The following is a 20,711-nucleotide window of genomic DNA, read 5'->3' on the forward strand; positions in this document are numbered from 1 at the left end:
ACAGTTTGGGAGAGTTCTGTACGGCATTAGCGTGTGGGGTGGAAATACTTAAAAAGAACCCCTGCTGGAGAAGAACATCCAAACCCTGAACTGGCCATCATCTGGTCGCAACGTCTGGCTTTTTCTGGATCACATTTCCTTTCCAGGAAGCTGGTATGGGGGGCAAACGCAGGGGTACACAGCACTGGGTACGTGACAGAGCCCTCTTCCAGAGAAGTACAGACTCATTGTGCACATGGACCCTAGAACATAAAGTGTAATAAAAAATAATAATATTTATATAGCTATAAAAAAAAAAGACTCGGGGCACATGTGGGCTGATTGCAGAGGCGGGAGAAGAGAGAGCTGCTGGAACAAAGGACGCTGCCTGGGCTGGTCTTTCCTCTTTAACTTGGCTGCCCGCTGATGAGGGAGCAGGTACTCTGTTTCTTAATGACTTCGTAAGTAATCGTCTTTTAGGAGAGACGCCATCGTTGCTGCTGCTGTTTTCATATGAAGCAATCAGAAATGTTTTTCACTTCCCGGAGGAAATGTCTCTTATACCACCGTGGTTTTTTTTTTTTTTCATGAGACGGAGTCTTGCTCTGCCGCCCAGGCTGGAGTGCAATGGCGTGATCTCAGCTCACAGCAACCTCCGCCTCCTGGGTTCGAGCAATTCTTCTGCCTCAGACTTCTTAGTAGCTGGGACTACAGGCATGTGCTACCACGCCTGGCTAATTTTTTTTATTTTTAGTAGAGTCAGGGTTTCACCATGTTGGCCAGGATGGTCTCAATCTCCTGACCTTATGATCCGCCCACCTCGGCCTCCCAAAGTGCTGGGATTACAGGCCTGAACCACTGTGCCCAGCCCTTTTTTTTTTTTTTTTGAGACGGAGTCTCGCTCTGCCACCCAGGCTGGAGTGCAGTGGTGTGATCTCGGCTCACTGCAACCTCCACCTCCTGGGTTCAAGCGATTCTCCCGTCTGAGCCTCCCGAGTAGTTGGGATTACAAGTGCCCACCACCACGCTCAGCAAATTTTGTATTTTTAGTTGAGATGGGGTTTCACCATGTTGGCCAGGCTGGTCTCGAACTCCTGACCTCTGGTGATCCGCCTGCCTCGGCCTCCCAAAGTGCTGTGATTACAGGTGTGAGCCACCGCGCCTGGCCCCTTTCTACCACTTCTTTATGGAACACGGCACCTCCCCTCTAACTTTGGTTTGCCTGCTTTTGAAAGCACAGTGAGTGTAAAAAGTGTTTATCTTCCCTCCTAAAGTGGCTGTTAGGAATCTTGTCCCTGCAGGGCTGGGAGCTGACTCTGCAGGAGAAGCCACAAGTCTAGAGGCCTCCTCTTTTTATTTGAAGGGGTGAATGTGTGTGTGTTTTTATTAAAAATAATGCCAGTGAAATGCCTTTATTTTTAAGGGCTGGGAACTAACTAAACACTGTGTGCATGTGAGCATACGTGCATGTGCAACACACACACACACACACGCCCTGTTGGCCTTGTATGTCCTACAAAATGCATCTCTGTATTTTCTTTCCTTTCCTAATTCTGGAAGAAGGTCATTGCAAAATGGTTTTGAGCAACGATTGCTATGGCTTTGCCTGTTGAGGAGTTGACAGGGACTTGACATTCCAGGATTAGGGAACGGTTGGGGGCATGGGGCTGGCTGAAGGTGCTGCGGGCTCCTGGCGCTGATGAAAAGCCCCGTCTGGGGAAGCTTTAGCTCCGCCATGGTTTCCAGAGGCCCCCCTCTCCATTTCCAAGCTAGTCTAACACATCTGTAACATATCTGATGACAAGATACGTGGTAGGCAAGTACAGGTCCCAGATGAGTCCCCTTGAGCCCACACCCCAACTAGATCGCCGTCCCTGAAACCTCCATGTCCCTGTCTGGAGCTGCACGTCCAGCCCAGCATGTTCGTTGGCTTGGGTGGAGCAGAGAACACAAAGTAGTGAGAGGAAAGGGTAGCTAGGAGAGGCAGCGCTGCAGCAGAGTGTCCGAGACCCGGGTGGGAAGGACGGTGGTCTGAGAGTTTTTTTAATTCATTGCCATAAATTATGAAGAATTCTAAAGCACCTCTTTCATGAGGCACTTTGCTATCTATAATTAAAGCAGTCCTAGGAAATGGAAAAGTGCACCCTTTGGTTATGGATTTGTTGCTTAAGCAAACAGGTCATAAGCGCCAGGTTTGTGCCTGTTTACACGTAGCCCCGAGCTGTCCTGGGATTTGCTGAAACTGAGGCTTCCACTTCCAGTCGTGGTTTACAGTGAGGCGGCCGGTCTTGCCAGCCTCGGTGGGCCTTTAGCAGAAGCAAAGGCTCTGGGCACCACCCTACTTTAAGATCTCTGCCTTGTCGAAGGTCTTTCAAATCTAAGGGAAAAGCAACAACCACCCCCACAAAAACGTTGACGTCATCTCAGTGGATGAAATAATTTGAGTTTCTACATTTCTTTTTTTTTTATTTTTTTATTATACTTTAAGTTCTAGGGTACATGTGCATAACGTGCAGGTTTGTTACATATGTATACTTGTGCCATGTTGCTGTGCTGCACCCATCAACTTGTCAGCACCCATCAACTCGTCATTTACATCAGGTATAACTCCCAATGCAATCCCTCCCCCCTCTCCCCTCCCCATGATAGGCCCCGGTGTGTGATGTTCCCCTTCCCGAGTCCAAGTGATCTCATTGTTCAGTTCCCACCTATGAGTGAGAACATGCGGTGTTTGGTTTTCTGTTCTTGCGATAGTTTGCTGAGAATGATGGTTTCCAGCTACATCCATGTCCCTACAAAGGACACAAACTCATCCTTTTTTATGGCTGCATAGTATTCCATGGTGTATATGTGCCACATTTTCTTAATCCAGTCTGTCACTGATGGACATTTGGGTTGATTCCAAGTCTTTGCTATTGTGAATAGTGCCGCAGTAAACATACGTGTGCATGTGTCTTTATAGCAGCATGATTTATAATCCTTTGGGTATATACCCAGTAATGGGATGACTGGGTCATATGGTACTTCTAGTTCTAGATCCTTGAGGAATCGCCACACTGTTTTCCACAATAGTTGAACTAGTTTACAGTCCCACCAACAGTGTAAAAGTGTTTCTATTTCTCCACATCCTCTCCAGCACCTGTTGTTTCCTGACTTTTTAATGATTGCAATTCTAACTGGTGTGAGATGGTATCTCATTGCGGTTTTGATTTGCATTTCTCTGATGGCCCGTGATGATAAGCATTTTTTCATGTGTCTGTTGGCTGTATGAATGTCTTCTTTTGAGAAATGTCTGTTCATATCCTTTGCCCACTTTTTGATGGGGTTGTTTGATTTTTTCTTGTAAATTTGTTTGAGTTCTTTGTAGGTTCTGGATATTAGCCCTTTGTCAGATGAGTAGATTGCTAAAATTTTCTCCCATTCTGTAGGTTGCCTGTTCACTCTGATGGTAGTTTCTTTTGCTGTGCAGAAGCTCTTTAGTTTAATTAGATCCCATCAAGCAATCCTTCCACCTTAGCCTCCCAAGTCACTGGGACTGCAGGCTCATGCCATCATGCCTAGCACTGTTTTAGTTTTTAGATGCCACACACATGTTTATTTTTGTGTTAATTAGCAAGAACTTTTTAAAAAGATGGGTCGTAGTCTCGTATGAAATCCATGCAATCATTCAGTGCTAACGGCTGGCAAGTTAGTTACCACTCCTAGACCACAGCCACATGGCTGTGTAGTAGAGTGGTCACACACATGTTGTGGACTCTGGATCCAGCTACCTGGGTGCACAGTCCGTCCCTCAGTTTCCCCATCTGTAAAATGGGGATGACTGAGCTAATACTACCTGCCTCACAGTTTGCAGCGGGGAGTCGACGAGTGAAGACTTAGACGGTGCCTGGAATAGTGCCTCATTCCGAGGCAGCGTCCTATGAGTGTTAAATAAAATATCTTGCGGCCGGGCGCGGTGGGTCAAGCCTGTAATCCCAGCACTTTGGGAGGCCGAGACGGGTGGATCACGAGGTCAGAAGATCGAGACCATCCTGGCTAACATGGTGAAACCCCGTCTCTACTAAAAAATACAAAAAACTAGCTAGGCGAGGTGGTGGGCGCCTGTAGTCCCAGTTACTCGGGAGGCTGAGGCGGGAGAATGGCGGGAACCCGGGAGGCGGAGCTTGCAGTGAGCTGAGATCCGGCCACTGCACTCCAGCCTGGGTGACAGAGCGAGACTCCATCTCAAAAAAATAATAATAATAAATAAAATAAAATAAAATATCTTTTCGTGCTGGTGTTTCTTTTCTGCTTTGACATGCTGAGATCCTGTTTTAGCTGCAGGATGGTTTGAGCGTGGCTTTGGTTTTCTATTAAAGCTTCTTTGATCTCTTAGCTCAAGCATTTCAACGAAGCGTACGGTGTCTGCTTGCAGGGGATCTTGTGTGGGTGCATTTTCTGGTGCTCTTTGATAAGGAGCAGGGTATGAACGTTTGGTTTGAGCATGACAGCTTAATGACTTTCCACCATAACTTCTTGTATCAAAGATTATTTCCCTTAAGTCTAGGAGCTGAAACAATGTATTTTGCTAGAAAATAAATAAGCTTGGAAGAGGAAATGAGAATTTTCATTGTGGCTTGCAATGCTTTTGCCTTTTAAAATCTCATGACATGTGCTTTCATTAAATAAAAATGTCCCCCCTTCTTTTTTTCTTTATCTCGCACTTTGTTCCACGTGGCTTCACTAAGAAATTTGAAAGTGAACTAATGTGGAAGGTAAATCCAGAAAAATTTAATGCAGTTTTTAGTTTCAACTTGAAAGTTGCTGTTATGCCTTCAGTTAAGTTTTAGATGAAGTGTTTTTGTGGTTTTATACAATTTGATTTTTTTCCTTGATAAATTATTTTTCCCTAAATAGTTATTCATGAGAGCAGAGGCATGCTAATAAAATTAAAAATAAGAGAAATCTCTAACTAAAAATACTCATAAAATGTGGTTTTGAAAATTAATATGTAGAGCCCAAAAAAGGCTTTCATTGGACTGTGTGCTTTTTCATGATAAGATATTATGGATAAAGAGTAATTCAGTTGTTTAGGATAATTCGAGCAAAAGGCATCAGAAATGGGAAATGGAAAAGTGGGGTCAGCCGGAGATCATTCTTTTTGCAGATATTATGAGCACAGAACTGTACGCAGGGCCCTGTGCATGCCCTTGGGAGGGACATGGAGATAGGAGGAGAATGTGGGCAAGTATCAAAAGAGGTTGGTCCCTGTGGTAGGTGTTATGATAGCGTGGGGTGGAGATGTTACTTCTGGACAGAATGATGGGAAAGTGTCTCAGAGAGGGGGCATTGCCTTCATCTCAGAGGATGAATAGGTTTTGCGGACAGAGGATGACATTCCTGGTAGAGAGAATGCAGGGACACAGACACTGATATTGTTTGGCTGTGTCCCCACCCAAATCTCATCTTGAATTGCAATCCCATAATCTCCACGTGTCACAGGAGGTCATTGAATCATGGGGGTGGTTACCCTCATGCTGTTCTTGTAATAGTAAGTTCTCAAGATCTGATGGTTTTATAAGGGACTTTTTCCCCTTTGCTCTGCACTTCTCCTTGTTGCTGCCCTGTGAAGAAAGAGGTGTTCACTTCCCCTTCCATCATGACTGTAAGTTTCCTGAGGCCTCCCCAGCCCATTGGAACTGTGAGTCAATTAAACCCTCTTTCCTTTGTAAATTATGCAGTCTTGGATATGTCTTCATTAACAGTGTGAAAACAGACTAATACAGACATGGATGGGGTGTAGTGGGTAAATTAATCAGTAGGTAGGCTTTCCATAATCTACATAAGCTTATGAACTATATCTGATGAAATACTTTGAACAGAAACCAGAGAGGCAGCAGAGCATAGTTTTACAAATTCAGCCCCAGGAGTCAGCCTGAATGTGAGTACTGGCCCAGCAACTTTCTAGCTGTGTGATCCTGGTTAAGTTATAGAACTGTCTGAGCTTCGGTGTCTTCATGTGTAAAAGGCAGGTAATGATAACCAGGTTGTTGGAAGAAATAAGCTAATGCATGTAAAGGACTCAGCATATGTTCTGCACAGAGTAGGTGGCCGAGAAGTATAGATTATTAATAGCAACAACAGCAATAAACAAAAAAATTGTTTATGGCTATGAATTTTTCTCTTGAAATAGATTTCTAGGAATTCTTTTAAATTTTCTTATGCATCCAAATTTGCTGAAGGCTAACTGCAAATTTTCAGTGACTTGGTGACCTCAGGGATGTCAACAAGCTGAACATTACCAATCCTTTGGGTTAAATCTCAGGCTTTCTGGTCAACTGAAGAAGCTGGGGTTTAATAAACACGTGAAACATCTCCTTGCCAGAAGAAAGGAAACAAAGTTTCTAGAAAGCAGCATTATTTCAGTTAGTATTATAAACTGTTGGGATATCATCATATTCTTTAAACCAGCTTGGTTTGTACTTCATAATGCCTACCGGTAAAGTGTAAATGAGAATAGAAATTGAATATGCCTTCACTCCTGGCTCATCAGGAGTAGCAGCTGGGAAGAAACTGCAGGCACGGCATTAGCAAAATGCGTTTAGACCCTCTGCCTGTATCTTTCAATAAATGCTTAGAATTTTGTGTTACACTTGCATACATTTAGGAATATTTTTTCAGTGTTTTAAAATTCTATTCATTGTCGATAAGACCAGGAAAGGCATGGGTGTTGGTTGTTTTGTTGAAGACTTTGCTGTTGGATGAGCCAGATATGGTAACTATATACTGCAGCTTTGTCCTGAGTGGCTGGAAAAGGTGAAGCAGCACGCTAGGAAGGTCCTCTCAGTACCTCAGTAAGCAAACTTACCTGAGGCCAGGTCGTTGCACAAGATGAGGTCATTGCACAAGACGAGGTTGCACGAGACGAGGTCGTGTCATGGCGAGGTTTCTGGTGGTGAGGAGTGTGGCGGCTGCCCTTGGGAACACAGGGGTTCCTTTCAGGCAATCAGGGAGCTTCTTTCTACTTCCCAGTTCTGGAGTGTTCGGAGGTGTGGCAGTGCCGCTTAATCTCAGATGTGTAGTTAATCAAAAAAGTACACACTTGAGGCTGGGTGCAGCGGCTCACACCTGTAATCCCAGCACTTTGGGAGGCCAAGGTGGGCGGATCACTTAAGGTCAGGAGTTTGAGACCAGCCTGGCCAATATGGTGAAACTCTGTCTCTACTAAAAAAAAAAAAAAAAAGTACACATTTGAGATTAAGCTTGGCCAAGTACAGTGGCTCATGCTTGTAATCCCAGCAGTTTGGGAGGCCAAGGCAGGAGGATCGCTTGAGCCCAGGAGTTCGAGACCAGCCTGGGCCACATAGTGAGACCCTGTATTAGTTCTCACACTGCTATAAAGAACTACCTGAGACTGGGTAATTTATAAAGAAAACAGGTTTAATTGGCTCCAGTTCCTCAGGCTGTACAAGAAGCACAGCCAGGGAATGCCTCAGGAAACTTTCAATCACAGCGGAAGGCGAAGGGGAAGTAGGCGCGCATCTTACGTGTCTGGGTCAGGAGGAAGAGCTCGAGGCTGGATGTGCCACACACTTTTAAACAGCCAGATCTCCTGAGAACCCAATCATGAGACAACACTGGGGGATGGTGCTAAATTGTTAGAAACCACCCCCGTGATCCAATCACCTCCTACCAGGCCCCACCTCCAACACTGGGGATTACAATTTAACAGGAGATTTGGGTGGGGACACAGATTCTAACCATCAGACCCCATTTCTAATATGTATATATATATTATATCTTATATATGTACACATATACATATAATATACATGTGCATATACATACAATATATTACATATTATGTACTATATACATATATATGTGAGATTAAGCTTATGGATTATTTTGTATTGGTGGTGCTCTCTGTAGCTCTCATTATTATTTTCTTCCAGTATTTTTCTAATAAGACTTTAACATTTGACTTTTTTCTTCTGCAACACGTATAGCAGTTACTGTGTCCCAGGCACAGTTCTAACAGCAAGCAGAGAGGCAGCAGAGCATAGTTTTACAAATTCAGCCCCTGGAGTGGGCCTGAATGTGAATACAGGCTCCGCACTTCACGTCTGCTAAGTCATTTACTCCTCCGAGCAATCCCAAGGTTCTAGAGATCTCCCTGGACAGATGAGCAAACTGACACGCGGAGAGGTCCGTTAATGTGCATGAGGCTAGTTTGGTGCCTGGGGGGCCTTGACCCTGGCCCTCTGTATCCGGAGTCCCCTCAGTCTGGTGCTGCCTCTTTCTGGCCTCCAAACATCCACTATCCACTATGAGTTTGCTTAAAAACTTGTGGCCTATCTCTGAGGAGCAATAAGTTTGAATATGTTGCCATTAATTTTTGCGTGAATTCAACAAGTGTGTTATTAGCCCTCAGGGATGCAACAGGACGGAACACAGTCCCTGCCCCAAAGCACCTGTTCTAAAGTAGGAGTCAAGTTGGGACTGGAGAATGTTAGGTTGTGATTAATGCAAAGGCTGCCCCTGGCCTTTAAAAAGTTGAGGTGGAATTCACATGCCACGAAATTCACCATTTTAGAGTGCACAAGCCAGTGGGCTTTAGTCTATTCACAAAGTTGTGCAACCATCACGCCTATCTCATTCCTGAATATTTTTCTCACCCCAAAAGGATACCCTTTATCCACTAAGCAGTCACTTCCCATTTCCCCCTCACCCCAAAAACCCCTAATTAGATCCTAAGCAACCCCGGGTAACCGCTAATCTACTTTCTGTCTCTATGATTTGCCTGCTCTGGCCATTTCATAGACATGGAATCATACACTCTGTGGTCTTTTCTGCCTGGTGTAACTCATGTGGCATCGTGTTTCCCAAGCTCACCCTTGTTGTGGCTTAAGTCAGCACTTCCTTGTCATGGCTGAGTGGCGCTCCTTTGCGTGGACAGGGACGTCACGATTACTCATTCATCAGCTGGTGATCAGGTCCCGGCCTTTCCAACTGTTTCTGAGAAGTCATCCTGTTAAAAGATATTTTGATATGGTCAGACCTTTAGTCATAGACTTCCTAAGGATTCCAACCTATTCTGCCTGAATGATTTTATGACAAAATCCTTCTGCATCATTTAAGCAACACTTTCACTGCAAAATTCGGTTGTTGTCCAATTGTCCCATTTCTGGAAACGACTCTGTCTCAAGACCTTAAGTTGGCTGAAGGGTTCTCACTCGCCACACTCGGGTGTAACCATACAGGCTCCTAACCAGAGCCTATATGTATTCTTTGGAACATTCTCTGTCTTCTTTCTCTTTTTTGAGACAGAGTTTTGCTCTATCACCCAGGCTAGAGTGCAATGCCGCAATCTCGGCTCACTGCAACCTCCGCCCCTGGTTCAAGTGATTCTTCAACTTCCCGAGTAGCTGGGATTACAGGCACTCGTTACCACGCCCAGCCAGTTTTTGTATTTTTAGTAGGGACAGGCTTTCACCATGTTGGCCAGCAGGTGGGTCTCGAACTCCTGATCACGTGATCCCCACCCTCGGCCTCCCAAAGTGCTGGATTGCAGGCTTGAGCCACCATGCCCGCTCTCTCTCTCTGTTTTTTTTTTGTTTTGTTTTGTTTTTTTGTTTTACTATTATTTTTATTATTTAATAGCTGGGCTCATAGTACCATTTCCTACCACTTTTTTCCCTCTCTGAATTGTTGAGTCTGGCTCTGCTGCCATTTGATGTAATTCGCTGGAGACTTAGCCTCATTTCAGGCTTTTGCTAACATGTATCTTTTTTTTTTTTTTTTTTTTTTTAACTGTTTTAAGATCATTTATTAAAACACAGTCATTCAGAAGCCATTGAGACATCAGGCAGCAGGAAGGAAGGTGGGCTGGAGCAGGCCCTGTGAAGGACCAAGGACAAAGTAATAGCCGCGGTTATGAAATTGCATTTTATTCTGATAAAGACTAATGTATGCCTGATAACCTAGCAATAATCCATAAGTTTGGTAGTTCACAACATTTTTAGAAAGCACATACAATTAACATTCAAATAAGGCACTATAAAAAGTTTTATAAAGAATGAAGTGTTTACTATAATTCTTTTAAGAAACTTTGGTTCATCTTGAAGGCTCGGTGAATTTTTAAAATATCAGAAGAAAAGGAAAATAAAATTTTTCCCCCAAAATACATAAGAACTACTTACTGGCACTTGTATTTTAAGTACCTGGAAAAAAATGGAACAGATTTTTAAAGGCAATTAATAACAGCTTGTACGAGGGTTTGTTTCATTTGATTTGGCACCAAGTCAAGAGTAAATACGCCACGGAAGACGCCATCGGGCATTTCCTCCACCTCTCACACTGCCCCACTTCTACCAGACCACACAGCACATCAGCAACCATCCTTGCTGCCCCACTCAGGAATCACTTTAGATTCCAATTTTGTTTGTTTGTTTGTTGTTGTTTTGAGATGGAGTCTCGCTCTGCCCCCCAGGCTGGAGTGCAGTAGTCGCAATCTTGGCTCCCTGCAACTTCCACCTCCTGGGTTCACACCATTCTCCTGCCTCAGCCTCCTGAGTAGCTGGGGCTATAGGCGCCTGCCACCACGCCCGGCTGATTTTTTGTATTTTAGTAGAGACGGGGTTTCACCATGTTGGCCAGGGTAGTTTCGATCTCCTGATCTCATGATCCACCCGCCTCAGCCTCCCAAAGTGCTGGGATTATAGGCGTGAGTCCCTGCGCCCAACCCACATTCCAGTTTTTAAATGGCTTCTCAGATGACACCAACAAAGTTTCTTTCCCCTTAAAATAAGGTGGCAGTGAATGCTCACAGGTATCGATTTCTTTGATCAGGAACAAAGAACTCCTTCAGGAAACTCACTTACTTTCCTGGTCCTTGTTAACCTATTGTGTACATTCTTTTTATTGGCACACCTGTTTACTAATTATGATTGATTGCTATTTATGCCAAGGGAGCATTTCCCAGGCATCTCTCATCTATTTACTCACGACAATGCGTGCTTACTTTATTTACATAGCGCCGCGGGTTTTCTTTTTTCTTTTCTCTCTTTTTTTTTTTTTTTGGCAGGGGGTGGTACCATAACTTGTTATTTATCAGGGCAGATCATACATTTGGATCAAAAAGAGAAACTGGCAAGTAGATCCTAAAACACATTTCTTAACCTGAGTCACATCTGAAAACATATAGATTTTAATTACATTTTGTTGAAAATTCATTCAACTTTGGTGCTTTTCCAAGGACTTATAATGTCAATTTCTGACATAAATCATAACCCTCGGTACATATGTATTTTCAAAGGAAACAAGTCATCTTAAAGTAATATTTTTCTATATGCTAATGGATACATTTTTGTAGCAAATTGAAAATTCTGAGTAAACTGAAAGTATGCTTAATAACAAAATAAATACAGCATGTATGGTTAGCACATACATTTCTTAGTAGCAGAGAATTTGTGTCTTACAACAAATCTGTAAACCCAGTTGCTTTCTTTCTGGAATTTTATATAGTGTCTCACCATGTTCCACAATGCTGGAAATGTCTTTTTTGCCATCAATCTGTGCAAACATTTCTGATCACCCATTTTCCCCCAATGGCATGTAACTTTTTTTTAACTTTTCCAGGAAAATACGGAAACTTTATCAACCACTTATTAACTGAACAAAAAGTTAGATTACTACCAAACGCTCTTTTAATTTTGCCTAACAGATGTTTTAAAAGTTCAGACATCACTGATGTTTTTGAAGATAGCTGCATAAAACACACTAGGTGATTTCAAAGGATGCATCTTAGTATCTGACTCATTTGGCACATCCTTAGCATCTAGAATAAAATCAGCAGAAATAAAAGTAATATAATTTTCAAAGAATTCATACATACTGGAAGTCTTAGGAAAAACAGCTTCTAAATGCAAGGACTATGAATGTGCCCATCTTACTACTAATAGTGCCACACACTTTTCCTCATGGAGTAACTGAAGCTTTCTGGCTTGTTTGAGGAACTTTAGTTTGTAGGAAAGCATAACCATAGGGCCAAATCTTGTTGGTTCCTATTCTGGAGAATGTTTCCAACACCTCTTTTTTTCTGGTAATATTCCAGGACTGGCTTTGTTTGGCTTCCTAAGCCTGTAGTCTCTCGATAACCGTCTCTGGTTTATCCTCCTCACGCTGAATGAGAGGCTCCCTGTCAGAGCATCAGTGCCCACAGTTTTGGGAGGGTTGAATTCAGTGTTGTAGACTCGGCCGCTGGCGGGATGAATCCAGCGAGCAGTAAGGCGTTGTTTAATGACCTAAAAGGACACATTCAGGTTAATCGCTGTGTTGATCTGATCTGCTCTATCTAGGGCTTCTGCCTGTGAAAGTGTCCTTGGAAAAACCATCCAACAGCTAGACTAGGTGAGATTTTGCGGCTCCTGAAGGGTCAGCTGAGATGACGTAATCTGGAATGAGTTTCTCGTGGTCAATGAAAGCCTTGGCTAACATGCCAATTCCTTCCTTCCTTCCTTCCTTCCTTCCTTCCTTCCTTCCTTCCTTCCTTCCTTCCTTCCTTCCTTCCTTTCTTTTCTCTCTCTCTCTCTCTTCCTTTCTTTCTTTTGTTCTTTCTTTCTATATTTATATATACTTTAAGTTCTGGGGTACATGTGCACAACATGCAGGTTTGTTACATACCTATCTATGTGCCATGTTGGTTTAGTGCACCCATCAACCCGTCATTCACATTAGGTATTTCTCCTAACATTATCCCTCCTCCAGCCCCCGACCTCCCAGCAGGCTTCGGTGTGTGATGTTCCCCTCCCTGCGTCCATGTGTTCTCATTGTTCAGCTCCCACTTATGAGTGAGAACAGGTAACACACCAATTTCTGTGCCCCACAGCATGTTGTACTGGAGCAAGTCCTCGCTGGAGAGGTGCTTCAGCTCCAAGTGTTTGGTGATGCGTGATGACACGGTGCCCTTGCCCAAGCCCGGGGCCCCCATGGTCACCGCACACAGCAGCCGCGAGGACACCCCCATGGCCGCAGACCGGGGCCCGCGCCACGCTGGCACCAGGGCTTTGGCCTGGCCCGTGCTGGCCGGCTGGCAGTGCCACTAGCAGGCGGCGACTGCTGACATTTATCTTTGTCTCTTTTCAGGTCGATCCAGTGTTTACAAGGGAAGTAAAAGCCAAAGTGAGAAGGTAAGAGTTGGTGGAGACCAGTCATTTTGCAGAACGGGAAGCCTGAGTGGCCCCTGAGTTACCTGAACTCACATTTATCCAGTCCCAGACACTATTCCAAGCAGTTTCCAAGTGTTTCCTCGTGTGGTGCATCCTCCCAGCGAGCCCATGGCATCCTAGGCACCAGTATTTGCCCAGGGAAATGCCAATAAAAACCACTTTGTGATTATAATTTTTAACTGATCACATTGGCCAAAATGGAAAGATTTAAAGTCTCAAAGGTTTGGAAGAATGGAGGGGTATTTCCCCTTTGTCACAGCCTGTCTGGGGAGCAATTTGTTGGAGTGTTGGTTATAAGTTGCGTTTGTCAGCCGGGAACCCAACAGCACAGGCTTGAACACATTGAGGTTTCATTGCCCACATCGACAAGTCTGAGGGTGGTCAGTCAGGGAGCAAAGTGGAGGCTTCGCGGAGACCTCAGGGATTTGGCTCTTGTCTCTGTCCTGCCTTCCTCGGCCTGTGGCTCCCGTTCTGAAGGTGACGTGGTGGCTTTAGAGCTGTGTCATCAGTCTGCGTTGTAAGTGGGGTGATGGGAATGAGCAGACCAGAAGGATGTGGGTCTCATTTGGGTCAGCCTCCTGTAAAGTGGTGTCCTCACAGCCCCCAGGATTCCAGCCAGACTCGTTGGCCACACCAACCACCAAGGGCACTGACAAAGACTGGTTTTTTCCCCATCTATAATTAGGGATCTTCAGATTGCTCCTAGGTGCAGACCCATGTGTGCAAAAGTATCACCTGCTCGGGGAAGGGAGGCATGGCAGAGCCGTGAGAGTGGTGGCCAGTGGTGGGAACTGGCAAGATCAAAGAAAGGTGAAGATTTACATTGTGTGGTGAAAAAAATAGAACAAGGCAAAATGTCTATGACAAAATAGCTCTCAACGCTGTGTGCTGGGAACAGGGCTTTTGTGACATTATCATCACTATTTAGTATTTCTATTTCCATTCTTTTTTCTTTTTTTCTTTTTTGAGACCGAGTCGTGCTCTGTCACCCAGGCTGGAGCGCAGTGGCAAAATCTCAGCTCACTGCAATCTCCGCCTCCCGGGTTCAAGCAATTCTCCTGCCTCAGCCTCCCAAGTAGCTAGGATTACAGGTACACACCACCACGCCTGGCTAATATTTGTATTTTTAGTAGAGATGGGGTTTCACCATGTTCGCTAAGCTGGTCTTGAACTCCTGATCTCAGGTAATCCACCTGCCTTGGCCTCCCAAAGTGCTGGGACTATAGGTATGAGCCACTGCACCTGGCCTGTTTCTATTATTTCTATTCCTATTATCTTGTTAGTATTTTAAAAAATTATTTGAAAAAAAATTGAATTATTAGAAAAATGTTTTCTAAATCATACAGAGAAAAGGGCACAAACCTTATCTCTGACTCTCCTAGCCCTTGAGAGCAGGTGTCTTTGTTGAGCGTACTGAAAACAAAAGCAGACATGTTAAGCAACTCCCCCCCTCCCTTGTCAGGGACATGAGCTGTAAGGATTTCCACCCCAGTATAGTTCTCCCGGCTGAACGCTTGGCCAACAATGCTTACTTGCTGATCTAAAGTATTACACCCAAACTGCCATCTCTCCTCCTCCCAGCTGCCTACCCATGAGATTCTGGGAATTAGAGCCCCTCTTCCTGCTTTGTGTTCCAGGGCCGCTGGGGTGCGATTGATTGGAGAGATGCCCCAAGAAGATTTGCACGCGGTGGTGAAGAATTGCTTCGCGGTGGTGAACAGCTCTGTCTCGGAAGGCATGTCAGCTGCAATTCTGGAGGTAATTATGTAACTCGAGTACTGAAAGTGGGAGTATGAAATTGTCCATCACTCCTTTTCTTATTTATGGGGGTGACGTCTTTGTCAATAGCATTCTGCACTTCTCAAAGCTAAAAAGGCCAAGCAGCATACCCGTTGGAGTTCAAAAGTACCTTTGAAGTTCTATCTGGAAGTTTAAAAATATCATTTCATTTCTCATTGCTATTTCTCCTTGCCAGCGATGATGTAAAATAAAACTGGGATGGCATTGCCTCTCTGACCGTCTAAATATCTCTGACAGGAAGGCAGCTAAGGTTACGAAAGATTGGGCCAGGAAACAGGATGAAGGTGTTTTTGCAGGAAGCCTCCTTTTACTTGATCTTTTCTCTTTCTTTTCCATATTTTCTGTAATTCCAGAGCTTGAGGGAGGAGAAGAAAGGGCTGGACTTTGCAGGTGGCAGGAGACAGGGGCAGGGTAGTGATCACAGATGACGGCGTGGCGTGGGGGCCAGGGTGGATCTGATCTCTTTATCTAGCGGTCAGCTCTGTAAAATCGCTTCATCTTTTTTGACAAAATGTGCCTATACCAGCACCACTCTGCAATTCCCCACCAGCGTATCTATGTTTTCAGGACCGAGGTTGGAGTGGGAAGACCGTGCTCTTGAAACCTGGGCAGGTTCTGGCTGGGCTGTGTCCCCTCTTCTGTAAAAGGTCCTGGCAATCCTCGCATCCCCTTTGCAATGGGACCACCTACAACATCTCCTCCTCCTTGAGAGGTTTTTGACTGGGGCATTTTACCATGATCTTCGGTGCTTGATGTTAGCTCCTGGAGAGAATCACCGGCATGTGTCTAACAGAAAAAGACGTTCCTTCTCTTGTTTTGGGGTTAGTTCATTGCCTTGGGGGCTCCTGAAGAATGAACCCAGAAAAGGGCAGGCTGGACTCACTCATGCCAACACCAGCCTTTGGCACCGGGTTTTCCTCATGCGATTAAAGCACCCAGTACCGCATGCGTGGCACCCCTGGTGGTTCTCGGCGCACACGCTGCACACGACAGACATGGCGTAAGCATGCATTGATGGGCACATGATAAAGCCTGTTTTCCTGTCGAGAGAAACATGTGGCCACTGCTTCCCGAGGTCTTTGGCCCAGGTTTCATGTGTTCTTTCTGAATATGTGGATTTCTTAGTTCAGTGTCTACTTAGATTAATGCTGTTTCTTTATCATAAGTCTTTGGGATATCCATGTATCCCCTTGGATACCGGGTGAATGTACTGGACTTACTAACAAAAGTTAAGATCTGCAAACCTTAGGGGTCCAGAGAGAACGTGGTAAACTAGGAAAAAAATCCTCTCCCTACGTTTAAGAAATGACTGACATTGTGTGCATAATATTTGCTCTTAATTTGGCATCATTTATAAAAGAAGAAAAAAACCTCAAAAGAAAAAAACACGGAGGGAGCCGGTAGCAGCTGTGTATCTGTGCTCATGAATCTGCTGTTAGATGCTTTCAAAGTGCAAAGTGTGAGTTTGTAACCGATCATCCTCAGCCAGACGTCAGCACCTCAGCTTAGGGGTTGTCGCTAGTATTAATCTCCATTGTCCTTTCAAATCAGCTCCCAGCTGCAGTCCTCCGAGCAATATGTTAGTTTTAAAAGTGTATATGCTGATGGCCCCAGTATTTGAGCTATTGTGAATTGCTCCTTTGTAGGTAAATATACATGTTTTTTCAACTTCCTAAGGAAAGGTAGAGTGGAATTCGGGAATGATTTTACAACCAGCACACACAGCATTTCACTGCCGCTGTCAAACCTCATCTACTTCAAAGCAGAGGCAGCTGTTGGCAATTCCAACTGCCTTAAAATGTTGATGTTGTATTCCTTTTGAAAACTCCCAAATAACCTTTGGGCGAAGGGTTTTGAATGAAGCTGATTTTGGAGGAGTGGTAAGGGTGCATTTCATTAGAATCAATTCAGGTAGCCAAAGCGTTTAATCATGGAATAAGTGCCTATCGCTTTTGAAGGAAGTGATCTTTTGACCTTTCAGAATTAGCTGTATTTTCCCATGGAAGCATATACACATCCCATTTGCAGAAACACGTTTCTTACTGATAAACTCCGAAAATCAAACTTTAGCTGGATGCGTGGGCGGCGGCGTGAACACTTCTACAACTAATCAGTTGTTTCCAGTTTTGAGCTTTTTTAGAGTTGAATCCTGCAGAGAATTACATTAAAAGTATATAAACAGTTATTTGCTCATCCCAGCCGTCATGATTAGGCTCTTTTCCCGGCCCCAGAACACACACACGCGCGTGCACACACACACACGTACACACATAGGCGCACACACATGCTCACACACATGCACCTACAGATGCATGCACGCACACACACGCTCTGCCTGAGAGAGGAAGCCCATCTTCTAAAGCAGAGAGGAGCACCTGCAGGAAGGAGGTGATTCCTGGCCCCTTGGCTTCCAGACTCCAGCCCTAGTGATTGAAATAGGATGTGAGGTCATTCAAGGTGACTCTGTGACTCTGTGTCACTTTAACCTTGACTAGTGTGTCAGCGTGTTTGTGTGTTTGTAAGTGTGTGTGTGGATTCGGCGGTGAGATGCCTTTGCCACTTTGGAAAGTTGAAAGGCCTTTTGAGTTTTCATCATTAGGAAGACGCTACTGGCACGTATTTGGGATGGAGAAGCTGCAGGGAGGTGGGGTGCCAGTTCAAGGTGCCAGAATACGGCTAATTCTGAAAGGTCAAAAGTTCAATTCCTTCAAAAGTGACACACTTACTCCATGATTGAACACTTTGGCTATCTGAATTGATTCTAATCAATTCATTGCATCAGAGTTGTACCCAAAATGCTGTTGGCACCCCCATTGAGAATCACTGTAACCCCAATTATGTAAGATCCAAATGCGCTGTGGGCACATCCAGCCCAACTCCATCGCCACGTGACAAGCAATGCTTGTCTGACTTGACAGACGCCCAGTAAAGACCATTAAATGCAAGCCAACCTCTCTGCAACAAAATCTAGACATGGTGGTTTCCAGCCCCAGGTATGTACCAGAATTACCTTGAAGCCTAAACAATCATAGGTACAGGTGATGGTGCCCACCCCTCACAAATCAGGCTTCACTTGTTTTGAGGAGGGGCCTGGCTGCTGAGTTTCTTACGACTGTTCTGCAGGGTAGAACAGAGGCAGTGTCTGTGTAAACCTTTATCAGCCCTGCTGAAAATGGCATCCTGGCCACAAAGGCTTTTACAAAGAGTCTCATATGAAGTTTCCCTCTGCCTGATAAGAGCTTGGAGAGCTCATCTGGGGAAAATAAGAAATCAAGTGAGTTCTCATAGGAGCAGAGAGTAGAATGGTGGGTAGCAGAGACTGGGAGTGTGAGGAGTGGGGAGATGTTGGTTGAAGGACCTGAACTTCCAATTAGGAGGAATAAGTTCAAAAGATGTGTACTGCACATCTTGGATACTATAGTTAACAACAATATATTGTATCCTTGAAAATTGCTAAGAGTAGATCTTAAGTGTTCCCACCACACAAAACAAGTATAAAGTAATGCATATGTTAATTAGCTTGCTTTAGCCATCCCACGGGGTAGATGTCTATCAAAACATCATGTTGTGGCCGGGCTCACGCCTATAATCCCAGCACTTTTGGAAGCTGAGGCAGGTGGATCACCTGAGGTCAGGAGTTCAAGACCAGCCTGGCCAACATGGTGAAACCCTGTCTCTACTAAAAATACAAAAATGAGCCGGGTGTGATGACTTGGACCTGTAATCCCAGCTACTAGGGAGGCTGAGGCAGGAGAATTGCTGGAACCTGGTAGGCGGAGGTTGCAGTGAGCTGAAATCACACCACTGCACTCCAGCCTGAGTGGCAGAGCGAGTCGACTCCATCTCAAACAAAACAAAACAAAAACCCATCATGTTGTACACTGTAAATGTAGGCAATTTTTGCTTGCCAGTTTTTTTTTTCTAATCAATTAAGTTCAAACACAAAGGTGTCAGGTGCGTCTTGGATCCTGACATTTCATTTGTCTTAGTTCCAGAGTGGGATCCCTGACACTGGCTCTGAACTGCTTTCTGTCCCAAGCCTGTGAGTCGTGCACGGTGCCCCCCTGTGGACTCACGGGGCACGTTCTGAGGGCGAGCACACTCACCTCCGGGCGCCGTCCGCCCAGGCACCGGCCGTCTCCGCACCTGTCAGGCCCAGCTGCACACCGTCGCCATTGTCCAGGAGTTCTCTCCTTAAGACGTTTCCTTTGTTAAAGGCACTTTTTGTTGGTTTCTCAAGAGGTGACTTCAGAACTAGGTTTCTGTAAATGTGCAACCCTCAGATTCCACTGAAGTCTCTTTGCCCTCTGTTCATTTCACAACGTCGTGAGCGGGTTGCATTGCGTCTTTTCTGCTGAACTGCGGTTTTCCTTGCAGGCAGGGCCGTGCCCTCCACGGTGTGGAATCCTTCCCTGCGTCTCCCCTTGCGCCGTGGACCGTCAGATGGGATGAGTATGTTCATGCCTTCTGTCATTCAGCAGAAGTGGGTAGAGTGCCGGGTCTGCCAGGCTCTGGAGACGCTGCAGCAGACAGACGCTAAAGGGCCTTGTTATCATGGAGCCCATGTCCTTGTGAGGGACTGAAAGAAGAGCTGGGAGACGGGCAGGAAGCAGGCAAAGGGAAGAGGGAACAGAGAACTTTAGGACGTAGTAAGTGCTGAGGAGGAAGCGCAGCAGCAGATGGGACACTGGGCGGTGGGGATGTGCTCAGGGAGGCTCCATGGTGGCGTGGGCTGAACGGTGGCCCCTCCCCAAATGCCTGTGTTGAAGTCCTCGCCCTGGCGTCTCAGAATGGGAACGTATTTGGAGAGAGAGGTAATCAAGTGAGAATGAGGTCCCTGGGCAGGGGTGTGGGGTGGGGAGGGGGAGGCTAAAAAGGGAAATTTCTTTCTTTTTTTTTTTTTTTGAGACAAAGTTTCACTTTTGTTGCCCAGGCTGAAGTGCAATAGCCAATCTCGGCTCACTGCAACCTCTGCCTCCCAGGTCCAAGTGATTCTCCTGCCTCAGCCTCCCAAGTAGCTGGTATTGCAGGCACACGCCACCGGGCCTGGCTAATTTTTGTCTTTTTAGTAGAGACGGGGTTTTACCATGTTGACCAGGCTGGTCTCGAACTCCTGACTTCAGGTGATTTGTCCACCTTGGCCTCCCAAAGTGCTGAGATTACAGGCGTGAGCCACTGCGCCCAGCCTAATATAGCTTTAATATAATTTTAATTTACTTTATCTCGATGTCTGGTTCTAAGGTCACCTGTTTTTTACTTGGGATTTATGGGTGTGAAGTGCATTCTCAAGACCTAGGACAGGTCACTATGCTCTATAAAACTTACTGAGTCAGGTAGGAAGCCCACCTGCTACTATAATCTCATTTGCAGTTATAATAATGCCCAGAGACAGATGTAAATTCTGTAGTATTAAGCCATTTAGTCTGGACAAGCATGGTGGCTCACACCTGTAATCCCAACAGTTTGGGAGGCCAAGGTGGATGAATTGCTTGATCATAGGAGTTTCAGATGATTGTGGAAAACATAGCAAGACCCCATCACTACAAAAATTTTTTAAAACCATTAGCTGAGGATGGTGGCATGTGCCTGTAGTCCCAGCTACTAGAGGGGCTGAGGTGGGAAGATTGCTTGAGCCCAGGAGGCGAATGTTGCAGTGAGCTGAGATTGAGCCATGGCATTCCAGCCTGGGCAACCGAGTGAGACCCTGTGCCCCCTTCCCCCGCA

General features: G+C 45.2%; 1 protein-coding gene and 1 pseudogene across 2 annotated transcripts in view; one reads left to right on the forward strand and one right to left on the reverse strand.

Moving 5' to 3' along the window:
• The window catches only part of GLT1D1 (glycosyltransferase 1 domain containing 1), a 122,915-nt gene that overhangs the window by 72,290 nt on the left and 29,914 nt on the right, over positions 1-20,711 (forward strand). For both annotated transcript variants that reach the window (XM_025402326.1, XM_025402324.1), the window contains 2 exons: positions 13,105-13,148; positions 14,825-14,945. In XM_025402326.1, the coding sequence (XP_025258111.1) occupies positions 13,105-13,148; positions 14,825-14,945 (165 nt within the window). The remainder of the gene's footprint in view (positions 1-13,104; positions 13,149-14,824; positions 14,946-20,711) is intronic.
• Positions 11,938-12,985, reverse strand: LOC112634654 (annotated as a pseudogene).

This window comes from Theropithecus gelada, chromosome 11, assembly GCF_003255815.1.
Source record: "Theropithecus gelada isolate Dixy chromosome 11, Tgel_1.0, whole genome shotgun sequence".
NCBI classification, from domain to species: domain Eukaryota; kingdom Metazoa; phylum Chordata; class Mammalia; order Primates; family Cercopithecidae; genus Theropithecus; species Theropithecus gelada.